Source organism: Oncorhynchus masou, chromosome 13 (genome assembly GCF_036934945.1).
Source record: "Oncorhynchus masou masou isolate Uvic2021 chromosome 13, UVic_Omas_1.1, whole genome shotgun sequence".
Taxonomy (NCBI): Eukaryota; Metazoa; Chordata; class Actinopteri; order Salmoniformes; family Salmonidae; genus Oncorhynchus; species Oncorhynchus masou.
Window position 1 is genome coordinate 96,960,012 of NC_088224.1, and position 21,747 is coordinate 96,981,758.

Genomic DNA, 21,747 nt, shown 5'->3' on the forward strand with positions numbered 1-21,747 from the left:
CAAGTCCAACGCTCTAACCAATAGGCTACCTTCCGGTTACTAGTCAAACGCTCTAACCACTAGGCTACCTTCCAGTTACTAGTCCAAGGCTCTAACCAATAGGCTGCCTTCCGGTTACTAGTCCAACGCTCTAACCAATAGGCTGCCTTCCGGTTACTAGTCCAACGCTCTAACCAATAGGCTACCTTCAGGTTACTAGTCCAACGCTCTAACCAATAGGCTAGCTTCCGGTTACTAGTCCAACGCTCTAACCAATAGGCTACCTTCCGGTTACTAGTCCAACACTCTAACCAATAGGCTACCTTCCGGTTACTTCAGGTTACTAGTCCAACGCTCTAACCACTAGGCTACCTTCCGGTTACTAGTCCAACGCTCTAACCAATAGGCTACCTTCCGGTTACTAGTCCAACGCTCTAACCAATAGGCTACCTTCCGGTTACTTCCGGTTACTAGTCCAACGCTCTAACCACTAGGCTACCTACCGGTTACTTCCGGTTACTAGTCCAACGCTCTAACCAATAAGCTACCTTCCGGTTACTTCCGGTTACTAGTCCAACGCTCTAACCAATAGGCGACCTTCCGGTTACTAGTCCAACACTCTAACCACTAGGCTACCTTCCGGTTACTTCCGGTTACTAGTCCAACACTCTAACCAATAGACTACCTTCCGGAACCTAGTCCAACGCTCTAACCAATAGGCTACCTTCCGGTTACTTCCGGTTACTAGTCCAACGCTCTAACCAATAGGCTACCTTCCGGTTACTTCCGGTTACTAGTCCAACGCTCTAACCAATAGGCTACCTTCCGGTTACTAGTCCAACGCTCTAACCAATAGGCTACCTTCCGGTTACTAGTCCAACGCTCTAACCAATAGGCTACCTTCCGGTTACTTGCTGTTACTAGTCCAACGCTCTAACCACTAGGCTACCTTCCGGTTACTTCCGGTTACTAGTCCAACGCTCTAACCAATAGGCTGCCTTCCAGTTACTAGTTCAACGCTCTAACCAATAGGCTGCCTTCCGGTTACTAGTCCAACGCTCTAACCAATAGGCTACCTTCCGGTTACTTCCGGTTACTAGTCCAACGCTCTAACCACTAGGCTGCCTTCCAGTTACTAGTTCAACGCTCTAACCAATAGGATGCCTTCCGGTTACTAGTCCAACGCTCTAACCAATAGGCTACCTTCCGGTTACTAGTCCAACGCTCTAACCAATAGGCTACCTTCCGGTTACTAGTCCAACGCTCTAACCAATAGGCTACCTTCCGGTTACTTCCGGTTACTAGTCCAACGCTCTAACCAATAGGCTACCTTCCGGTTACTAGTCCAATGCTCTAACCAAGAGGCTACCTTCCGGTTACTTCCGGTTACGAGTCCAACACTCTAACCAATAGGCTACCTTCCGGTTACTAGTCCAACGCTCTAACCAATAGGCTACCTTCCGGTTACTTCCGGTTACTAGTCCAACGCTCTAACAAATAGGCTACCTCCCGGTTACTTCCGGTTACTAGTCCAACGCTCTAACCAATAAGCTACCTTCCGATTACTAGTCCAACGCTCTAACCAATAGGCTACCTTCCGGTTACTTGTCCAACACTCTAACCAATAGGCAACCTTCCGGTTACTAGTCCAACACTCTAACCAATAGGCAACCTTCCGGTTACTAGTCCAACACTCTAACCAATAGGCAACCTTCCGGTTACTAGTCCAACACTCTAACCAATAGGCAACCTTCCGGTTACTAGTCCAACGCTCTAACCAATAGGCTACCTTCCGGTTACTAGTCCAACCCTCTAACCAATGGCTGCCCTGCCGCCCCAGAGCGTTACGTTGTTTTGGAACCTCTCCAGCTTGCTGATGATAACGAATGAATCATTTAATATTGACTTCAGGTGTCCATGGAGGTCATTTCCACGACACGTCCTTCTCAACTGATGACAACAACACATGTATTAGAGATGTGAGGACCGGACAGTCTGATCAATCTACAGTACATTACCGTCCTTGGTGGCTAAGGCACTACGGACTCCATGCCAGAGCTGGGAGATCTCCTCGTCTGTGGGAGTACGGTCCAGACAGAGGCCATTCTCATGGTACAGAAGCCCCCATCTGGCAGCCTCTCCCTGGGCGTCCTGCTGGCCTGACATGGGGGTGGCCTTGGATGCGTTGGAAATAACGCTGCTATCTGCCCTAATGACATGTGTACGGGTCTGGGACAGGGCAAAGCTGTCCAGGGTGTTATTATTACACAAAGCCTCATCTACAGGAATCCCTGCTTTAGTAGCAGCAGAGTTAGACTGATCCATGTTGTAAGGAGTCTTGGTGGTGTATGATACTACAGCATCCGTCTCTCTTGTGTGTGTTTTTGGTTCCATGGATTCAGTGCGGGGCGGGGGACGAGGCACCATGACCTTCCCGTGGGTCACCCAGGCCACGTGGCTGCTGGCCTCCGTAGCAGATTGGGGTCTGATGACCGTGCCTTTTCTGGAGCGGGACGAAACAGGATCCATCCCTGCCCTGGCAGATCTCACTCTCCTGGGGACTCTGGGGCACACGGTTCTCCCACTGCTCCCCCGCTGGACCTTGACCTCCCTGGCTTGCACTCTTGTCTCCCTGGCCTCCTGGCCTCTCTCCTGGATCCCCTGGTGCCCCTGCAGCCTGCTCTCCTGGACCCTGACATCTGCCCAGGCCTGCTTGGTAAAGTGATAGCCGGTGGAGGCCAGAGGGGTGTTGGTGGCCACCGTCTGGCCCTGACCCTGTTGGTGGTCTGATGATGCTGAGTGTTTATGTGGAGGTAGTGGATACTCAGAAACACACTTGTTGTTTGTTATAGGACTCCGTTCCATCTCCTCCTCTTCCTCCAGATTTACCTCGTCAAACCAGCGTACCTTCTTTTTGATCATCTTGTCTGCATCCTTGCCTTTCCTTCTGGTCAGTTCCACACTATCTCTGATGGACATGGTGAATTGTTTGGTGAATATTAAATGCCTGGCGTTATACATACTAGAACAAGCGTTTCCTCCCGACACGCCGTATTTTGATTGTTTTTTAAGAATTCCCTTTGTACATCGGACTTCAGTGCCTTTATGATCTGTGGCTGTGCTGACAACAGCTACAGGTGGAGGAGATGGAGGTGTATCTGGGAGGTGTGTTGGTGTTATTTCCACCTGCAGGCTCTTTAGACCTTTAGGGAGGTCAGACCTGATATTACAATGACCCAATGTCTGAATGAGAGGGTCTGTGTTCTTAGACCTCTCGGCTTTGGGCTCAGAGTTGGTCCTTGCTTTGGGCTCAGAGTTGGTCCTTGCTTTGGGCTCAGAGTTGGTCCTTGCTTTGGGCTCAGAGTTGGTCCTTGCTTTGGGCTCAGAGTTTGTCCTTGCTTTGGGCTCAGAGTTGGTCCCTTTGTTGAGGTTGTTCATGGCATCTTCTACACTGGGTTTGCTCCCATGTGACTGGCGTTGTGTGCTTTTTGTTGGCTGAATGTTGGCCGTGTCTCGGATCCCTGAGCTACTTTTAGTGTTATAACTGAGGATATGATCAGGGTTTGAGGAGGGGGCTTCACACAGAAGGTCTTTGTGGCTGCAAGTTTTCCCAGGCAGAAGGACCTGTGTCGCCAACGGTTGTTTGGAATACTTGTCCTCCGGGTCTCTCACCTGCTGCCTAAATTCTAACTTTCCCTCTGGGATCAGACAAGAGGTGAAGTCTAGCAGTGTTCTGTCTGGGGTAGAAGCCTTGGAGCACGCTACGACCCCCGAGACTCTGTGGTCCCCCCTCAGATGACTTTCCCTCTCCTGAGAGTGTTGGTCACCGTTATCTGAACGTATTGAGGATGTATCTATAATCCCACTCAGAGTTAGCAGGCTGTGGTGACTGACACTGAGGAGTGGGGACTGGGTTATAGTGTTACTCTGTGATGATGATTGGTCTGTACAACTCTGCCACCCAGTGGCCTGAGAGAGCTGGTGCAGTCTGCTGTTACAATCTTCGACAGACTCCTCTGTCTGCCTTGGTCTGGGTGGCTGAGGGCTAGCATCAACTTTGCCCTGTTGGATTAGGAGGTTACCACTTTGGAAACTCTTTGTTGGTGGACAAAAGGACAAGTCAGAGGATGGACCATTGGGGTGTTTCTGGTGATCTAACCAGGAGCTGTGGACTCTCTGTACTGTGTTGTTGTGGTTTAAGCCATCCTCCATTTCCAAGCTATCCAGACTGGACAGACTCTCTGACTGAGTCACAGTATGATGCTGGAATACAGAAGATATAGTTGTGTTGGTTGATTCATTGATATTTGGGTAAAACAATTCATACAGACAAAAAAAACTATTTAAAAAAGTACCAAGAACCCCAGAGGATTACCCATGAAAGCATAAAAACAGTTCCTCTGAGATGTATTAATTCAACAACAGAATAGATGTATTATTCAACAGCAGAAGAGATGTATTATTCAACAACAGAATAGATGTATTAATTCAACAACAGAAGAGATGTATTAATTCAACAACAGAATAGATGTATTATTCAACAACAGAATAGATGTATTAATTCAACAACAGAAGAGATGTATTATTCAACAACAGAATAGATGTATTAATTCAACAACAGAATAGATGTATTATTCAACAACAGAAGAGATGTATTAATTCAACAACAGAATAGATGTATTATTCAACAACAGAATAGATGTATTAATTCAACAACAGAAGAGATGTATTAATTCAACAACAGAATAGATGTATTATTCAACAACAGAATAGATGTATTAATTCAACAGCAGAAGAGATGTATTATTCAACAACAGAATAGATGTATTAATTCAACAACAGAAGAGATGTATTAATTCAACAACAGAATAGATGTATTATTCAACAACAGAATAGATGTATTAATTCAACAGCAGAAGAGATGTATTATTCAACAACAGAATAGATGTATTAATTCAACAACAGAAGAGATGTATTATTCAACAACAGAATAGATGTATTAATTCAACAACAGAATAGATGTATTATTCAACAACAGAAGAGATGTATTAATTCAACAACAGAATAGATGTATTATTCAACAACAGAATAGATGTATTATTCAACAACAGAATAGATGTATTAATTCAACAGCAGAAGAGATGTATTAATTCAACAACAGAAGAGATGTATTAATTCAACAGCAGAAGAGATGTATTAATTCAACAACAGAAGAGATGTATGATTCAACAAGTGATGGATGTCATGACGGTATGATAGATATCCTTAATAATGTGCATAGTTACACTAAATATACACAAAAGTATGTGGACACCCCTTCAAACTAGTGGATTTGGCTATTTCAGCTACACCCGCTGCTGACAGGTGTATAAAATCGAGCACACAGCCATGCAATCTAGGATGCTACCTTTCCAACAAGTCAGTTCGTCTAATGTCTGCCCTGCTAGAGCTGCCCCGGTCAACTGTAAGTGCTGTTATTGTGAAGTGGAAATGTCTAGGAGCAACAATGGCTCAGCCGGAAAGTGGTAGACCACACAAGCTCAAAGTGCGGGACCGCTGAGTGCTGAAGCGCGTGAAAATCGTCTGTCCCCGAGTTCCAAACTGACTCTGGAAGAAACGTTAGCACAACATCTGTTCATCGGGAGCTTCATGAAATGGGTTTTCATGGCCGAGCAGCCGCACACAAGCCTAAGATCACCATGCCCAATGCCAAAGTGTCGACTGGAGTGTAAAGCTCGCCTCCATTGGACTCTGGAGCAGTGGAAACGTGTTCTCTGGAGTGATGAATCTGGGTTTGGCAGAAGCCAGGAGAACGCAACCTGTCCGAACGCATAGTGTCAACTGTAAAGTTTGGTGGAGGAGGAATAATGGTCTGGGGCTGTTTTTCATGGTTGGGGCCAGGCCCCTTAGTTCCAGTGAAGGGACATCGTAAAGCTACAGCTTCCAACTTTGTGGCAACAGTTTGGAGAAGGCCCTTTCCTGTTTCAGCATGACAATGCCCCCGTGAACAAAGCGAGGTCCATACAGAAATTGGTGTGGAAGAACTGGACTGGCCTGTACAGAGCCCTGACCTCAACCCCATCGAAGACCTTTGAACATTGATGAATTGGAATGCCGAATGCGAGCCAGGCCTAATCGCACAACATCACTGCCCGACAAGTCTCCGCAGCAATGTTCCAACATCTAGTGGAAAGCCTTCCCAGAAGAGTGGAGACTGTTATAGCAGCAATGTTCCAACATCTAGTGGAAAGCCTTCCCAGAAGAGTGGAGACTGTTATAGCAGCAATGTTCCAACATCTAGTGGAAAGCCTTCCCAGAAGAGTGGAGGCTGTTATAGCAGCAGTGTTCCAACATCTAGTGGAAAGCCTTCCCAGAAGAGTGGAGGCTGTTATAGCAGCAATGTTCCTACATCTAGTGGAAAGCCTTCCCAGAAGAGTGGAGGCTGTTATAGCAGCAGTGTTCCAACATCTAGTGGAAAGCCTTCCCAGAAGAGTGGAGGCTGTTACAGCTGCAATGTTCCTACATCTAGTGGAAAGCCTTTCCAGAAGAGTGGAGGCTGTTATAGCAGCAATGTTCCTACATCAAGTGGAAAGCCTTCCCAGAAGAGTGGAGGCTGTTATAACAGCAGTGTTCCAACATCTAGTGGAAAGCCTTCCCAGAAGAGTGGAGGCTGTTACAGCTGCAATGTTCCTACATCTAGTGGAAAGCCTTTCCAGAAGAGTGGAGGCTGTTATAGCAGCAATGTTCCTACATCTAGTGGAAAGCCTTCCCAGAAGAGTGGAGGCTGTTACAGCTGCAATGTTCCTACATCTAGTGGAAAGCCTTCCCAGAAGAGTGGAAGCTGTTATAGCAGCAATGTTCCAACATCTAGTGGAAAGCCTTCCCAGAAGAGTGGAGGCTGTTATAGCAGCAATGTTCCTACATCTAGTGGAAAGCCTTCCCAGAAGAGTGGAGGCTGTTACAGCAGCAGTGTTCCAACATCTAGTGGAAAGCCTTCCCAGAAGAGTGGAGGCTGTTATAGCAGCAATGTTCCTACATCTAGTGGAAAGCCTTCCCAGAAGAGTGGAGGCTGTTATAGCAGCAGTGTTCCAACATCTAGTGGAAAGCCTTCCCAGAAGAGTGGAGGCTGTTAAAGCTGCAATGTTCCTACATCTAGTGGAAAGCCTTTCCAGAAGAGTGGAGGCTGTTATAGCAGCAGTGTTCCAACATCTAGCGGAAAGCCTTCCCAGAAGAGTGGATATTCATACCCATGATTTTGGAAGGAGATGTTCGACGATCAGGAGTCCACATACTTTTGGTCATGCAGTGTATGTCAAGTATCTAGTGCCCCTGGGCCCATGCACAGACATAGGTAACATTCCTGTGTGTGCGCAGAGGGGCCCCTGTCTGTTGATGCAGGTCCAGGCAGTAGTAGCTACAGGCTAACATTACACTACAGGGACCTTTTAACTTTCACCTCCACAGCAACACCTCCACAGCCACAGAGAAGACTATGGCGCCGACAGAGATGGCCGCCTCGCTTCGCATTCCTAGGAAACTATGCAGTTTTTTGTTTTTTTTACGTGTTATTTCTTACATTGGTACCCCAGGTCATCTTAGGTTTCATTACATACAGTCGAGAAGAACTACTGAATATAAGAGCAGCGTCAACTCACCATCAGTACGACCAAGAATATGACTTTCGCGAAGCGGATCCTGTGTTCTGCCTTTCAACCAGGACAACGGAATGGATCCCAGCCGGCGACCCAAAAAAACTACTTCAATCCCTATACCAGTCTGCTGTTCCCACATGCTTCAAGAGGGCCACCATTGTTCCTGTTCCCAAGAAAGCTAAGGTAACTGAGCTAAACGACTACCGCCCCGTAGCACTCACTTCCGTCATCATGAAGTGCTTTGAGAGACTAGTCAAGGACCATATCACCTCCACCCTACCTGACACCCTAAACCCACTCCAATTTGCTTACCGCCCAAATAGGTCCACAGATGATGCAATCTCAACCACACTGCACACTGGCCTAACCCATCTGGACAAGAGGAATACCTATGTGAGAATGCTGTTCATCGACTACAGCTCGGCATTTAACACCATAGTACCCTCCAAGCTCGTCATCAAGCTCGAGACCCTGGGTCTCGACCCCGCCCTGTGCAACTGGGTACTGGACTTCCTGACCAGGTGAGGGTAGGCAACCACCCCAGGTGGTGAGGGTAGGCAACAACATCTCCACCCCGCTGATCCTCAACACTGGGGCCCCACAAGGGTGCGTTCTGAGCTCTCTCTGGTACTCCCTGTTCACCCACGACTGCGTGGCCACACACGCCTCCAACTCAATCATCAAGTTTGCGGACGACACAACAGTGGTAGGCTTGATTACCAACAACGACGAGGCGGCCTACAGGGAGGAGGTGAGGGCCCTCGGAGTGTGGTGTCAGGAAAATAACCTCACACTCAACGTCAACAAAACTAAGGAGATGATTGTGGACTTCAGGAAACAGCAGAGGGAACACCCCCCTATCCACATCGATGGAACAGTAGTGGAGAGGGTAGTAAGTTTTAAGTTCCTCGGCATACACATCACAGACAAACTGAATTGGTCCACCCACCCATCGTGAAGAAGGCGCAGCAGCACCTCTTCAACCTCAGGAGGCTGAAGAAATTTGGCTTGTCACCAAAAGCACTCACAAACTTCTACAGATGCACAATCGAGAGCATCCTGGCGGGCTGTATCACCGCCTGGTACGGCAACTGCTCCGTCCACAACCGTAAGGCTCTCCAGAGGGTAGTGAGGTCTGCACAACGCATCACCGGGGGCAAACTACCTGCCCTCCAGGACACCTACACCACCCGATGTTTCAGGAAGGCCATAAAGATCATCAAGGACAACAACCACCCGAGCCACTGCCTGTTCACCCCGCTATCATCCAGAAGGCGAGGTCAGTACAGGTGCATCAAAGCTGGGACCGAGAGACTGAAAAACAGCTTCTATCTCAAGGCCATCAGACTGTTAAACAGCCACCACTAACATTGAGTGGCTGCTGCCAACACACTGACACTGACTCAACTCCAGCCACTTTAATAATGGGAATTGATGGGAAATGATGTAAAATAAATCACTAGCCACTTTAAACAATGCTACCTAATATAATGTTTACTTACCCTACATTATTCATCCTATATGTATACGTATATACTGTACTCTATATCATCTACTGCATCTTTATGTAATACATGTATCACTAGCCACTTTAACTATGCCACTTTGTTTACATACTCATCTCACATGTATATACTGTACTCGATACCATCTACTGCATCTTGCCTATGCCGCTCTGTACCATCACTCATTCATATATCTTTATGTACATATTCTTTATCCCCTTACACTGTGTATAAGACAGTAGTTTAGGAATTGTTAGTTAGATTACTTGTTGGTTATTACCGCATTGTCGGAACTAGAAGCACAAGCATTTCACTACACTCGCATTAACATCTGCTAACCATGTGTATGTGACAAATAAAATTTGATTTGATTTGAAGAGAGTTTAATTCAACAAGGATTTTCAAATTGAAACAACTCACTGATACAGGCTATAAATGTAATAGAGATATGAACTGTGAAGCATCAGAAGACCTCCGGGTAGTTTGCATGATTTAATAGATATAGTTGACCCACAATGCCTACCTGTGGACTGCTACAGGTCTCCTTGTCCCACAGCTGTGTGTCCTGCAGCTCATTGGGGAACACCATGTCCCGCTCCCTGTCCCTCAGCTGTGTCCCCTGCAGTTCGTCCCTGTCCCTCAGCTGTGTGTCCTGCAGCTCGTCCCTCTCCCTCGGCTGTGTCCCCTGCAGTTCGTCCCTCTCCTTGTCCCTCACCCTCGGCTGTGTGTCCTGCAGCTCGTCCCTGTCCCTCAGCTGTGTCCCCTGCAGTCCGTCCCTGTCCCTCAGCTGTGTCTCCTGCAGTTCGTCCCTCTCCCTCGGCTGTGTGTCCTGCAGATCGTCCCTGTCCCTCAGCTGTGTCCCCTGCAGTTCGTCCCTCTCCCTCAGCTGTGTCTCCTGCAGTTCGTCCCTCTCCCTCGGCTGTGTGTCCTGCAGATCGTCCCTGTCCCTCAGCTGTGTCTCCTGGAGCTGGCTGAGGAATAGTAGCCTGTTCTTGAAGCTGCTGAAGGTTCTGTCCTGCATCAGTTTGCTGTAGGCCTCCAGGGCAGACCGGGTCCCCTGGTGGAGCGACGGGCTGGGTGTCGGAGGAGGCTTAGGGGATGAAGTGCAGCTCCTGTGTTTAAAACAGAGGAACATGCTGATGGTGATATGTGGTTGGTATAATAATGTTCATTATAAATGCCGGTAAACTATAGGGTTGCTAACCTGATCCCAGATCAGTTTGTACTCTTGCCAGATCCATTGCTGCCAATGTCAAGCCAAACATGACAATGAGTGACAAAGAGTCTGTGGTATGATAGCACAAACAGACTGGGACTCAGGCTAGAAAATGACATGAATGAACAGCCTGGAGAAATATGCAGATGGTGACACTCAGTTGGTGTAATAACGTTAATGAATTATAAATGTTTATAAAGTCATTATAATAGTTTATGTGTTCATAGGGTAACGGTTATACGTACGTGTATCTATCTATCTATCTATCTATCTATCTATCTATCTATCTATCTATCTATCTATCTATCTATCTATGTTGGAATATTCACTTCTTACTAGTAGACATAGTACTTGTAAAGGGTTGAGCTATTATAGCAGACATCCTGACCTGTCGGGAGATTGTCTGGTGTAGGAAGTCATGGTGCCTTGTATGTGATTAAGTGCCTCCTCGATATTAAGCGCGCTCTTCCTGAAAGCTGCAATACAACCGAGAGAAAAGTCTGTTGTTAATGTAACTTGTTGGTATAATTACAGCGCCATCAAAAAGTATTCAGACACCTTGACTTTTTCCACATTTTGTTACGTTACTTATTCTAAAATAGATTTAAAAATAAAAATAAATTAAAAAATCCTCAGCAATCTACACACACTACTCCACAATGACAAAGCAAAAACAGGGTTGTAGAAATGTTTGCAAATATCACATTTACATAAGTATTCACACCATTTACTCAGTACTTTGTTGAAGCACCTTTGGCAGCGATTACAGACTCGAGTCTTCTTGGGTATGATGCTACAAGCTTGGCACACCTGTATTTGGGGAGCTTCTACCATTCTTCTCTGCAGATCCTCTCAAGTTATTTTCAGGTCTCTTCATAGATGTTAGATCAGGTTCAAGTCCGGGCTCTTGCTGGGCCACTCAAGGATATTAAGAAACGTGTCCCGAAGCCACTCCTGCGTTGTCTTGTCTATGTGCTTAGAGTCGTTGTTCTGTTGGAAGGTGAACCTTTGCCCCAGTTTGAGGTCATGGGTGCTCTGGAGTAGGTTTTCATGAAGGATCTCTCTGTACATTGCTCTGTTCATCTTTCCCTCGATCCTGACTAGTCTCCTAGTCTCTGCCGCCGAAAAACACCCCCACAGCATGATGCTGCCACCTCCATGCTTCACCGTAGGGATGGTGCCAGGTTACCTCCAGACGTGGCGCTTGGCATTCAGGCCAAAGAGTTCAACCTTGGTTTCATCAGACCGGAGAATCTTGTTTCTCATAGTCTGAGATTCTTAGGTGCCTTTTGGCAAACGCCAAGAGGGCTGTCATGTGCCTTTTTACTGAGGAGTGGCTTCCGTCTGGCCACTCTACCATAAAGGCCTGATTGGTGGAGTGCTGCAGAGATGGTTGTCTCTGTCAGAGTGACCATCGGGTTCTTGGTCACCTCCCTGACCAAGGTCCTTCTCCCCCGATTGCTCAGTTTGGCCCGGTTGCCAGCTCTAGGAAGAGTCTCTGTGGTTCCAATCTTCTTCCATTTAGGAATGATGGATGCCACTGTGTTCTTGGGGACCTTCAATGCTGCAGACATTTTGGTACCCTTCCCCAGATCTGTGCCTCGACACAATCCTGTCTCTGTGCTCTACGGATAATTCCTTCAACCTCATGGTTTGGTTGTTGCTCTGACATACACTGTCAACTGTGGGACCTTATATAGACAGGTGTGTGCCTTTCCAAATGTCAAATCAACTGAATTTACCACAGGTGGACTCCAATCAAGTTGTATAAACATGGATGATGATCAATGGAAACAGGATGCACCTGAGCTCAATTTCGAGTCTCATAGCAAAGGGTCTGAATACTTATATAAATAAGGTATTTATTTGTATTTTTTAATTATTTTTTAGCAAACATTTCTAAAAACCTGTTTTCGCATTGTCATTATGTGGTATTGATGAGGTAAAAAAAAGTCATTTTTAAAATAAGGTTGCAACTTAACGAAATGTGTAAAAAGTCAAGGGGTCTGAATACTTTCCGAACGCACTGCAGTGTGTGACTCATTCCATTCAGGTATTTTCTCAAGACGCATTACCGTTACAAACCACAAAGAGTAAAGTAGAGACCAGTAATTGTGTTTTTCTGTGTGAAACACAGCTTTGGGTTGTGCGACTGACATTGTCTGCGTCTCTGTGAGGGGGGCAGATGTGCCCTCTGGAAGCGTTCGGTAGCATCCTGGACTCTCTGTTTACGTTGCTGTAGGATGCTTTCCCTCAGCCTCTGTTCCTGGATGTCCCACCGCTCCCTCCTCTCCTCCAGAACCCTGCATGGAGAACACAGAGAACACATTATAGACTGGTCCCAGACCTGTTTAACCAACTCCTCTCCTCCAGAACCCTGCATGGAGAACACAGAGAACACATTATAGACTGGTCCCAGACCTGTTTAACCAACTCCTCTCCTCCAGAACCCTGCATGGAGAACACATTATAGACTGGTCCCAGACCTGTTTAACCAACTCCTCTCCTCCAGAACCCTGCATGGAGAACACAGAGAACACATTATAGACTGGTCCCAGACCTGTTTAACCATCTCCTCTCCTCCAGAACCCTGCATGGAGAACACAGAGAACACATTATAGACTGGTCCCAGACCTGTTTAACCAACTCCTCTCCTCCAGAACCCTGCATGGAGAACACATTATAGACTGGTCCCAGACCTGTTTAACCAACTCCTCTCCTCCAGAACCCTGCATGGAGAACACAGAGAACACATTACAGACTGGTCCCAGACCTGTTTAACCAACTCCTCTCCTCCAGAACCCTGCATGGAGAACACAGAGAACACATTATAGACTGGTCCCAGACCTGTTTAACCAACTCCTCTCCTCCAGAACCCTGCATGGAGAACACAGAGAACACATTATAGACTGGTCCCAGACCTGTTTAACCATCTCCTCTCCTCCAGAACCCTGCATGGAGAACACAGAGAACACATTACAGACTGGTCCCAGACCTGTTTAACCATCTCCTCTCCTCCAGAACCCTGCATGGAGAACACAGAGAACACATTACAGACTGGTCCCAGACCTGTTTAACCAACTCCTCTCCTCCAGAACCCTGCATGGAGAACACAGAGAACACATTATAGACTGGTCCCAGACCTGTTTAACCAACTCCTCTCCTCCAGAACCCTGCATGGAGAACACAGAGAACACATTATAGACTGGTCCCAGACCTGTTTAACCATCTCCTCTCCTCCAGAACCCTGCATGGAGAACACAGAGAACACATTACAGACTGGTCCCAGACCTGTTTAACAACAAACTCTTCTCGTATTATCATAGTCACAACGAGAATATATAGACTGGTCCCAGATTGTACCTTAGCCAACTCCTCTGACTAGCATTTTCACATAGGTTTTAACCTGGTCCCAGTTCCATCAAGATTGATTGAAGTGTTCCGGGTTGGAGCGAGCGGTCGCATCTACACTTCGGTCCGCAGGTAGTATAACTTTTCATTACATTTCATTATAGTACAACGGTTTGATTTGTCTAATCTTAGCAATTTCTTCTTAGCTAGCTACATAGCCGTCTTTGTATCAAAGATAATTGCGTAATTATCGTATTTCGTCGTCCTAACGTAGTCTACACTGCTTTCTGCCCAGCAGCTAGCTAACGTCCACTAGCACAGCAGCTAGCTAACGTCCACTAGCACTGTAGAAACTATTACACTCAACGACTCGATTAGTGTAGTGTTAGCTAGCTACATAGTTGTCTTTGCTGATCAAATTTTGTCGTCCTAACGTAGTCTACACTGCTTTCTGCCCAGCAGCTAGCTAACGTCCACTAGCACAGCAGCTAGCTAACGTCCACTAGCACTGTAGAAACTATTACACTCAATGACTCGATTAGTGTAGTGTTAGCTAGCTACATAGTTGTCTTTGCTGTCTTCGTATCCAAGATAATTGTGTAGTTTAGAGTGTGTAGACTTAGAGTGATTATCTTAATTTACCGAGGTTAGCTAGCCAGCTATTTGTCGTCCTTAACGTAGGAGTCACTGCTAGCTAGCTAGCCAACAGCTAGCCAACGTCTTCCGAATCGAACTTCAACAACCCGGTCAACATTCCGCCTCGCTCCACAGGTAGTATCACATTTTCATTTCACTTCATTACAGTACAACGGTTTGATTTGTTTGATCGTAGCTAGCTAGCTACTTAGCCGTCTTTGTATCTAAGACAATTGTGTAGTCTGGAGCGATTTTCTAGGTTAGCTAGCCAGCTATTGTCGTTCTTTTAACGTAACGTTACGTAATCAACACTGCTAGCTAGCCAGCTAGCCCCCGAATAGCAGCACTGTAGAAACTATTACACTCGACGGAACGACTTGATTAGTGTAGTGTCAACAACGTAGCCACTGCCAGCTAGCCTACTCCAGCAGTACTGTATCATTTCAATCATTTTAGTCAATAAGATTCTTGCTACGTAAGCTTAACGTTCTGAACATTCGATAAGTGTAGTCCACTTGTCATTCCGATCTCCTTTGCATTAGCGTAGCCTCTTCTGTAGCCTGTCAACTATGTGTCTATCTATCCCTGTTCTCTCCTCTCTGCACAGACCATACAAACGCTCCACACCGCGTGGCCGCGGCCACCCTAATCTGGTGGTCCCAGCGCGCACGACCCACGTGGAGTTCCAGGTCTCCGGTAGCCTCTGGAACTGCCGATCTGCGGCCAACAAGGCAGAGTTCATCTCAGCCTATGCCTCCCTCCAGTCCCTCGACTTCTTGGCACTGACGGAAACATGGATCACCACAGACAACACTGCTACTCCTACTGCTCTCTCTTCGTCCGCCCACGTGTTCTCGCACACCCCGAGAGCTTCTGGTCAGCGGGGTGGTGGCACCGGGATCCTCATCTCTCCCAAGTGGTCATTCTCTCTTTCTCCCCTTACCCATCTGTCTATCGCCTCCTTTGAATTCCATGCTGTCACAGTTACCAGCCCTTTCAAGCTTAACATCCTTATCATTTATCGCCCTCCAGGTTCCCTCGGAGAGTTCATCAATGAGCTTGATGCCTTGATAAGCTCCTTTCCTGAGGACGGCTCACCTCTCACAGTCCTGGGCGACTTTAACCTCCCCACGTCTACCTTTGACTCATTCCTCTCTGCCTCCTTCTTTCCACTCCTCTCCTCTTTTGACCTCACCCTCTCACCTTCCCCCCTACTCACAAGGCAGGCAATACGCTCGACCTCATCTTTACTAGATGCTGTTCTTCCACTAACCTCATTGCAACTCCCCTCCAAGTCTCCGACCACTACCTTGTATCCTTTTCCCTCTCGCTTTCATCCAACACTTCCCACATTGCCCCTACTCGGATGGTATCGCGCCGTCCCAACCTTCGCTCTCTCTCCCCCGCTACTCTCTCCTCTTCCATCCTATCATCTCTTCCCTCTGCTCATACCTTCTCCAACCTATCTCCTGATTCTGCCTCCTCAACCCTCCTCTCTTCCCTTTCTGCATCCTTAGACTCTCTATGTCCCCTATCCTCCAGGCCGGCTCGGTCCTCCCCTCCCGCTCCGTGGCTCGACGACTCACTGCGAGCTCACAGAACAGTGCTCCGGGCAGCCGAGCGGAAATGGAGGAAAACTCGCCTCCCTGCGGACCTGGCATCCTTTCACTCCCTCCTCTCTACATTTTCCTCCTCTGTCTCTGCTGCTAAAGCCACTTTCTTCCACTCTAAATTCCAAGCATCTGCCTCTAACCCTAGGAAGCTCTTTGCCACCTTCTCCTCCCTCCTGAATCCTCCTCCCCCTCCCCCCTCCTCCCTCTCTGCAGATGACTTCGTCAACCATTTTGAAAAGAAGGTCGACGACATTCGATCCTCGTTTGCTAAGTCAAACGACACCGCTGGTTCTGCTCACACTGCCCTACCCTGTGCTCTGACCTCTTTCTCCCCTCTCTCTCCAGATGAAATCTCGCTTCTTGTGACGGCCGGCCGCCCAACAACCTGCCCGCTTGACCCTATCCCCTCCTCTCTTCTCCAGACCATTTCCGGAGACCTTCTCCCTTACCTCACCTCGCTCATCAACTCATCCCTGACCGCTGGCTATGTCCCTTCCGTCTTCAAGAGAGCGAGAGTTGCACCCCTTCTGAAAAAACCTACACTCGATCCCTCCGATGTCAACAACTACAGACCAGTATCCCTTCTTTCTTTTCTCTCCAAAACTCTTGAACGTGCCATCCTTGGCCAGCTCTCCCGCTATCTCTCTCAGAATGACCTTCTTGATCCAAATCAGTCAGGTTTCAAGACTAGTCATTCAACTGAGACTGCTCTTCTCTGTATCACGGAGGCGCTCCGCACTGCTAAAGCTAACTCTCTCTCCTCTGCTCTCATCCTTCTAGACCTATCGGCTGCCTTCGACACTGTGAACCATCAGATCCTCCTCTCCACCCTCTCCGAGTTGGGCATCTCCGGCGCGGCCCACGCTTGGATTGCGTCCTACCTGACAGGTCGCTCCTACCAGGTGGCGTGGCGAGAATCTGTCTCCTCGCCACGCGCTCTCACCACTGGTGTCCCCCAGGGCTCTGTTCTAGGCCCTCTCCTATTCTCGCTATACACCAAGTCACTTGGCTCTGTCATAACCTCACATGGTCTCTCCTATCATTGCTATGCAGACGACACACAATTAATCTTCTCCTTTCCCCCTTCTGATGACCAGGTGGCGAATCGCATCTCTGCATGTCTGGCAGACATATCAGTGTGGATGACGGATCACCACCTCAAGCTGAACCTCGGCAAGACGGAGCTGCTCTTCCTCCCGGGGAAGGACTGCCCGTTCCATGATCTCGCCATCACGGTTGACAACTCCATTGTTTCCTCCTCCCAGAGCGCTAAGAACCTTGGCGTGATCCTGGACAACACCCTGTCGTTCTCAACTAACATCAAGGCGGTGGCCCGTTCCTGTAGGTTCATGCTCTACAACATCCGCAGAGTACGCCCCTGCCTCACACAGGAAGCGGCGCAGGTCCTAATCCAGGCACTTGTCATCTCCCGTCTGGATTACTGCAACTCGCTGTTGGCTGGGCTCCCTGCCTGTGCCATCAAACCCCTACAACTCATCCAGAACGCCGCAGCCCGTCTGGTGTTCAACCTTCCCAAGTTCTCTCACGTCACCCCGCTCCTCCGCTCTCTCCACTGGCTTCCAGTTGAAGCTCGCATCCGCTACAAGACCATGGTGCTTGCCTACGGAGCTGTGAGGGGAACGGCACCGCAGTACCTCCAGGCTCTGATCAGGCCCTACACCCAAACAAGGGCACTGCGTTCATCCACCTCTGGCCTGCTCGCCTCCCTACCACTGAGGAAGTTCAGTTCCCGCTCAGTCCAGTCAAAACTGTTCGCTGCTCTGGCCCCCAATGGTGGAACAAACTCCCTCACGACGCCAGGACAGCGGAGTCAATCACCACCTTCCGGAGACACCTGAAACCCCACCTCTTCAAGGAATACCTAGGATAGGATAAGTAATCCTTCTCCCCCCCCTCCCCCTTAATGATTTAGATGCACTATTGTAAAGTGGCTGTTCCACTGGATGTCAGAAGGTGAATTCACCAATTTGTAAGTCGCTCTGGATAAGAGCGTCTGCTAAATGACTTAAATGTAAATGTAAATGTAAGTGATCTTTTGTTTAAGCCCACAGGAAACGGATTCCTTGGGGTGCATTCACAGCACTCATTAAATAGTTGAAGGAAACAATCCTATGACAACTGGCACCTTGGGGTGCATTCACAGCACTCATTAAATAGTTGAAGGAAACAATCCTATGACAACTGGCACCTTGGGGTGCCTTCACAGCACTCATTAAATAGTTGAAGGAACCAATCCTATGACAACTGGCACCTTGGGGTGCCTTCACAGCACTCATTAAATAGTTGAAGGAACCAATCCTATGACAACTGGCACCTTGGGGTGCATTCACAGCACTCATTAAATAGTTGAAGGAAACAATCCTATGACAACTGGCACCTTGGGGTGCATTCACAGCACTCATTAAATAGTTGAAGGAAACAATCCTATGACAACTGGTTGGTTTAGAGAGGGAACATGACATCAGGCTTTTATGAAGAAAAACTCACAATATTATAGAATATCTGCCATTCAACAGACACTTGTATCTAAAGCGACTGACAGTCATGTGTGGATACATATGTGTGGGTGGCCCGAGTGAGAATCACACCCATAACCTTTGGGCGATGCAAGCGCCCTGCTCTACCGACTGAGCCACACAGGACACCTTGGTAAATGGCTTCAAGCGCCCTGCTCTACCGACTGAGACACACAGGACACCTTGGTAAATGGCTTCAAGCGCCCTGCTCTACCGACTGAGCCACACAGGACACCTTGGTAAATGGCTTCAAGCGCCCTGCTCTACCGACTGAGCCACACAGGACACCTTGGTAAATGGCTTCAAGCGCCCTGCTCTACCGACTGAACCACACAGGACACCTTGGTAAATGGCTTCAAGCGCCCTGCTCTACCGACTGAGCCACACAGGACACCTTGGTAAATGGCTTCAAGCGCCCTGCTCTACCGACTGAGCCACACAGGACACCTTGGTAAATGGCTTCAAGCGCCCTGCTCTACCGACTGAGCCACACAGGACACCATGGTAAATGGCTTCAAGCGCCCTGCTCTACCGACTGAGCCACACAGGACACCATGGTAAATGGCTTCAAGCGCCCTGCTCTACCGACTGAGCCACACAGGACACCTTGGTAAATGGCTTCAAAAACAATATGATGATTTCTCCCAGGAAGACTTCTCTTGGCTGGCCTGTAAACGATTAAAGAGGTTGGCTGGCCTGTAAACGATTAAAGAGTTTGGCTGGCCTGTAAACGATTAAAGAGGTTGGCTGGCCTGTAAACGATTAAAGAGGTTGGCTGGCCTGTAAACGATTAAAGAGGTTGGCTGGCCTGTAAACGATTAAAGAGGTTGGCTGGCCTGTAAACGATTAAAGAGGTTGGCTGGCCTGTAAACGATTAAAGAGGTTGGCGACTGTTCATTAATCTCACACACACACACACACACACACACACACACACACACACACACACACACACACACACACACACACACACACACACACACACACACACACACACACACACACACACACACGTAGTGTTGTCCTCAGAAACCCTAACACTGACTTAATCCTACTTCTGTCCTGTCAGCGGTCTCTGGAGAAGTCTCCAGTAGTCTGGTCAGACCTGACAGGGTCACCCCTCCAGTAGTCTAGTCAGACCTGACAGGGTCACCCCTCCAGTAGTCTAGTCAGACCTGACAGGGTCGCCCCTCCAGTAGTCTAGTCAGACCTGACAGGGTCACCCCTCCAGTAGTCTAGTCAGACCTGACAGGGTCACCCCTCCAGTAGTCTAGTCAGACCTGACAGGGTCACCCCTCCAGTAGTGTGGTCAGACCTGACAGGGTCACCCCTCCAGTAGTCTAGTCAGACCTGACAGGGTCACCCCTCCAGTAGTCTAGTCAGACCTGACAGGGTCACCCCTCCAGTAGACTAGTCAGACCTGACAGGGTCACCCCTCCAGTAGTCTAGTCAGACCTGACAGGGTCACCCCTCCAGTAGTCTAGTCAGACCTGACAGGGTCACCCCTCCAGTAGTCTAGTCAGACCTGACAGGGTCACCCCTCCAGTAGTCTAGTCAGACCTGACAGGGTTACCCCTCCAGTAGTCTAGTCAGACCTGACAGGGTCACCCCTCCAGTAGTCTAGTCAGACCTGACAGGGTCACCCCTCCAGTAGACTAGTCAGACCTGACAGGGTCACCCCTCCAGTAGTCTAGTCAGACCTGACAGGGTCACCCCTCCAGTAGACTAGTCAGACCTGACAGGGTCACCCCTCCAGTAGACTAGTCAGACCTGACAGGGTCACCCCTCCAGTAGTCTAGTCAGACCAGCCCTGGCCTGCAGTTGGCTCATTACCAGGAGGTCTATTTCAAGATAACAGGATAAAATCCTGCTGGTGTAACAATAGAACTTTTATCCGACTCCTCGCCCCGACCAGGGTTCGAACCAGGGACCTTCTGCACACATCAACAGTCACCCTCGAAGCATCGTTACCCATCGCTCCACAAAAGCCACGGCCCTTGCAGAGGAAGGGGAACCACTACTTCAGGTCTCAGAGCGAGGGACGTCACCCGATTGAAACACACCACCGCTAACTAGCTAGCCATTTCACATCGGTTACAATGACGACGACAGCACATTGTTGAAAAACCTCCTCTACATAGCTTTACAGTCACAGTGGAGGTGTCCTCCTCTAGATAGCTTTACAGTCACAGTGGAGGTGTCCTCCTCTACATAGCTTTACAGTCACAGTGGATGTGTCCTCCTCTAGATAGCTTTACAGTCACAGTGGAGGTGTCCTCCTCTAGATAGCTTTACAGTCACAGTGGAGGTGTCCTCCTCTAGATAGCTTTACAGTCACAGTGGAGGTGTCCTCCTCTAGATAGCTTTACAGTCACAGTGGAGGTGTCCTCCTCTACATAGCTTTACAGTCACAGTGGAGGTGTCCTCCTCTAGATAGCTTTACAGTCACAGTGGAGGTGTCCTCCTCTAGATAGCTTTACAGTCACAGTGGAGGTGTCCTCCTCTACATAGCTTTACAGTCACAGTGGAGGTGTCCTCCTCTAGATAGCTTTACAGTCACAGTGGAGGTGTCCTCCTCTACATAGCTTTACAGTCACAGTGGAGGTGTCCTCCTCTAGATAGCTTTACAGTCACAGTGGAGGTGTCCTCCTCTAGATAGCTTTACAGTCACAGTGGAGGTGTCCTCCTCTAGATAGCTTTACAGTCACAGTGGAGGTGTCCTCCTCTACATAGCTTTACAGTCACAGTGGAGGTGTCCTCCTCTAGATAGCTTTACAGTCACAGTGGAGGTGTCCTCCTCTACATAGCTTTACAGTCACAGTGGAGGTGTCCTCCTCTAGATAGCTTTACAGTCACAGTGGAGGTGTCCTCCTCTAGATAGCTTTACAGTCACAGTGGAGGTGTCCTCCTCTACATAGCTTTACAGTCACAGTGGATGTGTCCTCCTCTAGATAGCTTTACAGTCACAGCGGATGTGTCCTCCTCTACATAGCTTTACAGTCACAGTGGAGGTGTCCTCCTCTACATAGCTTTACAGTCACAGCGGATGTGTCCTCCTCTAGATAGCTTTACAGTCACAGTGGATGTGTCCTCCTCTACATAGCTTTACAGTCACAGTGGAGGTGTCCTCCTCTACATAGCTTTACAGTCACAGCGGATGTGTCCTCCTCTAGATAGCTTTACAGTCACAGTGGAGGTGTCCTCCTCTACATAGCTTTACAGTCACAGTGGAGGTGTCCTCCTCTAGATAGCTTTACA

General features: G+C 48.3%; 1 protein-coding gene across 1 annotated transcript in view; it reads right to left on the reverse strand.

The window, feature by feature from the left end:
* The window catches only part of cep126 (centrosomal protein 126), an 85,674-nt gene that overhangs the window by 42,741 nt on the left and 21,186 nt on the right, over window positions 1-21,747 (reverse strand). The window contains exons 4-7 of the mRNA XM_064985594.1: window positions 12,510-12,655; window positions 10,741-10,828; window positions 9,852-10,248; window positions 1,998-3,789 (exon numbers count right to left, since the gene is read on the reverse strand). Coding sequence (XP_064841666.1) covers window positions 1,998-3,789; window positions 9,852-10,248; window positions 10,741-10,828; window positions 12,510-12,655 — 2,423 coding nt within the window. The remainder of the gene's footprint in view (window positions 1-1,997; window positions 3,790-9,851; window positions 10,249-10,740; window positions 10,829-12,509; window positions 12,656-21,747) is intronic.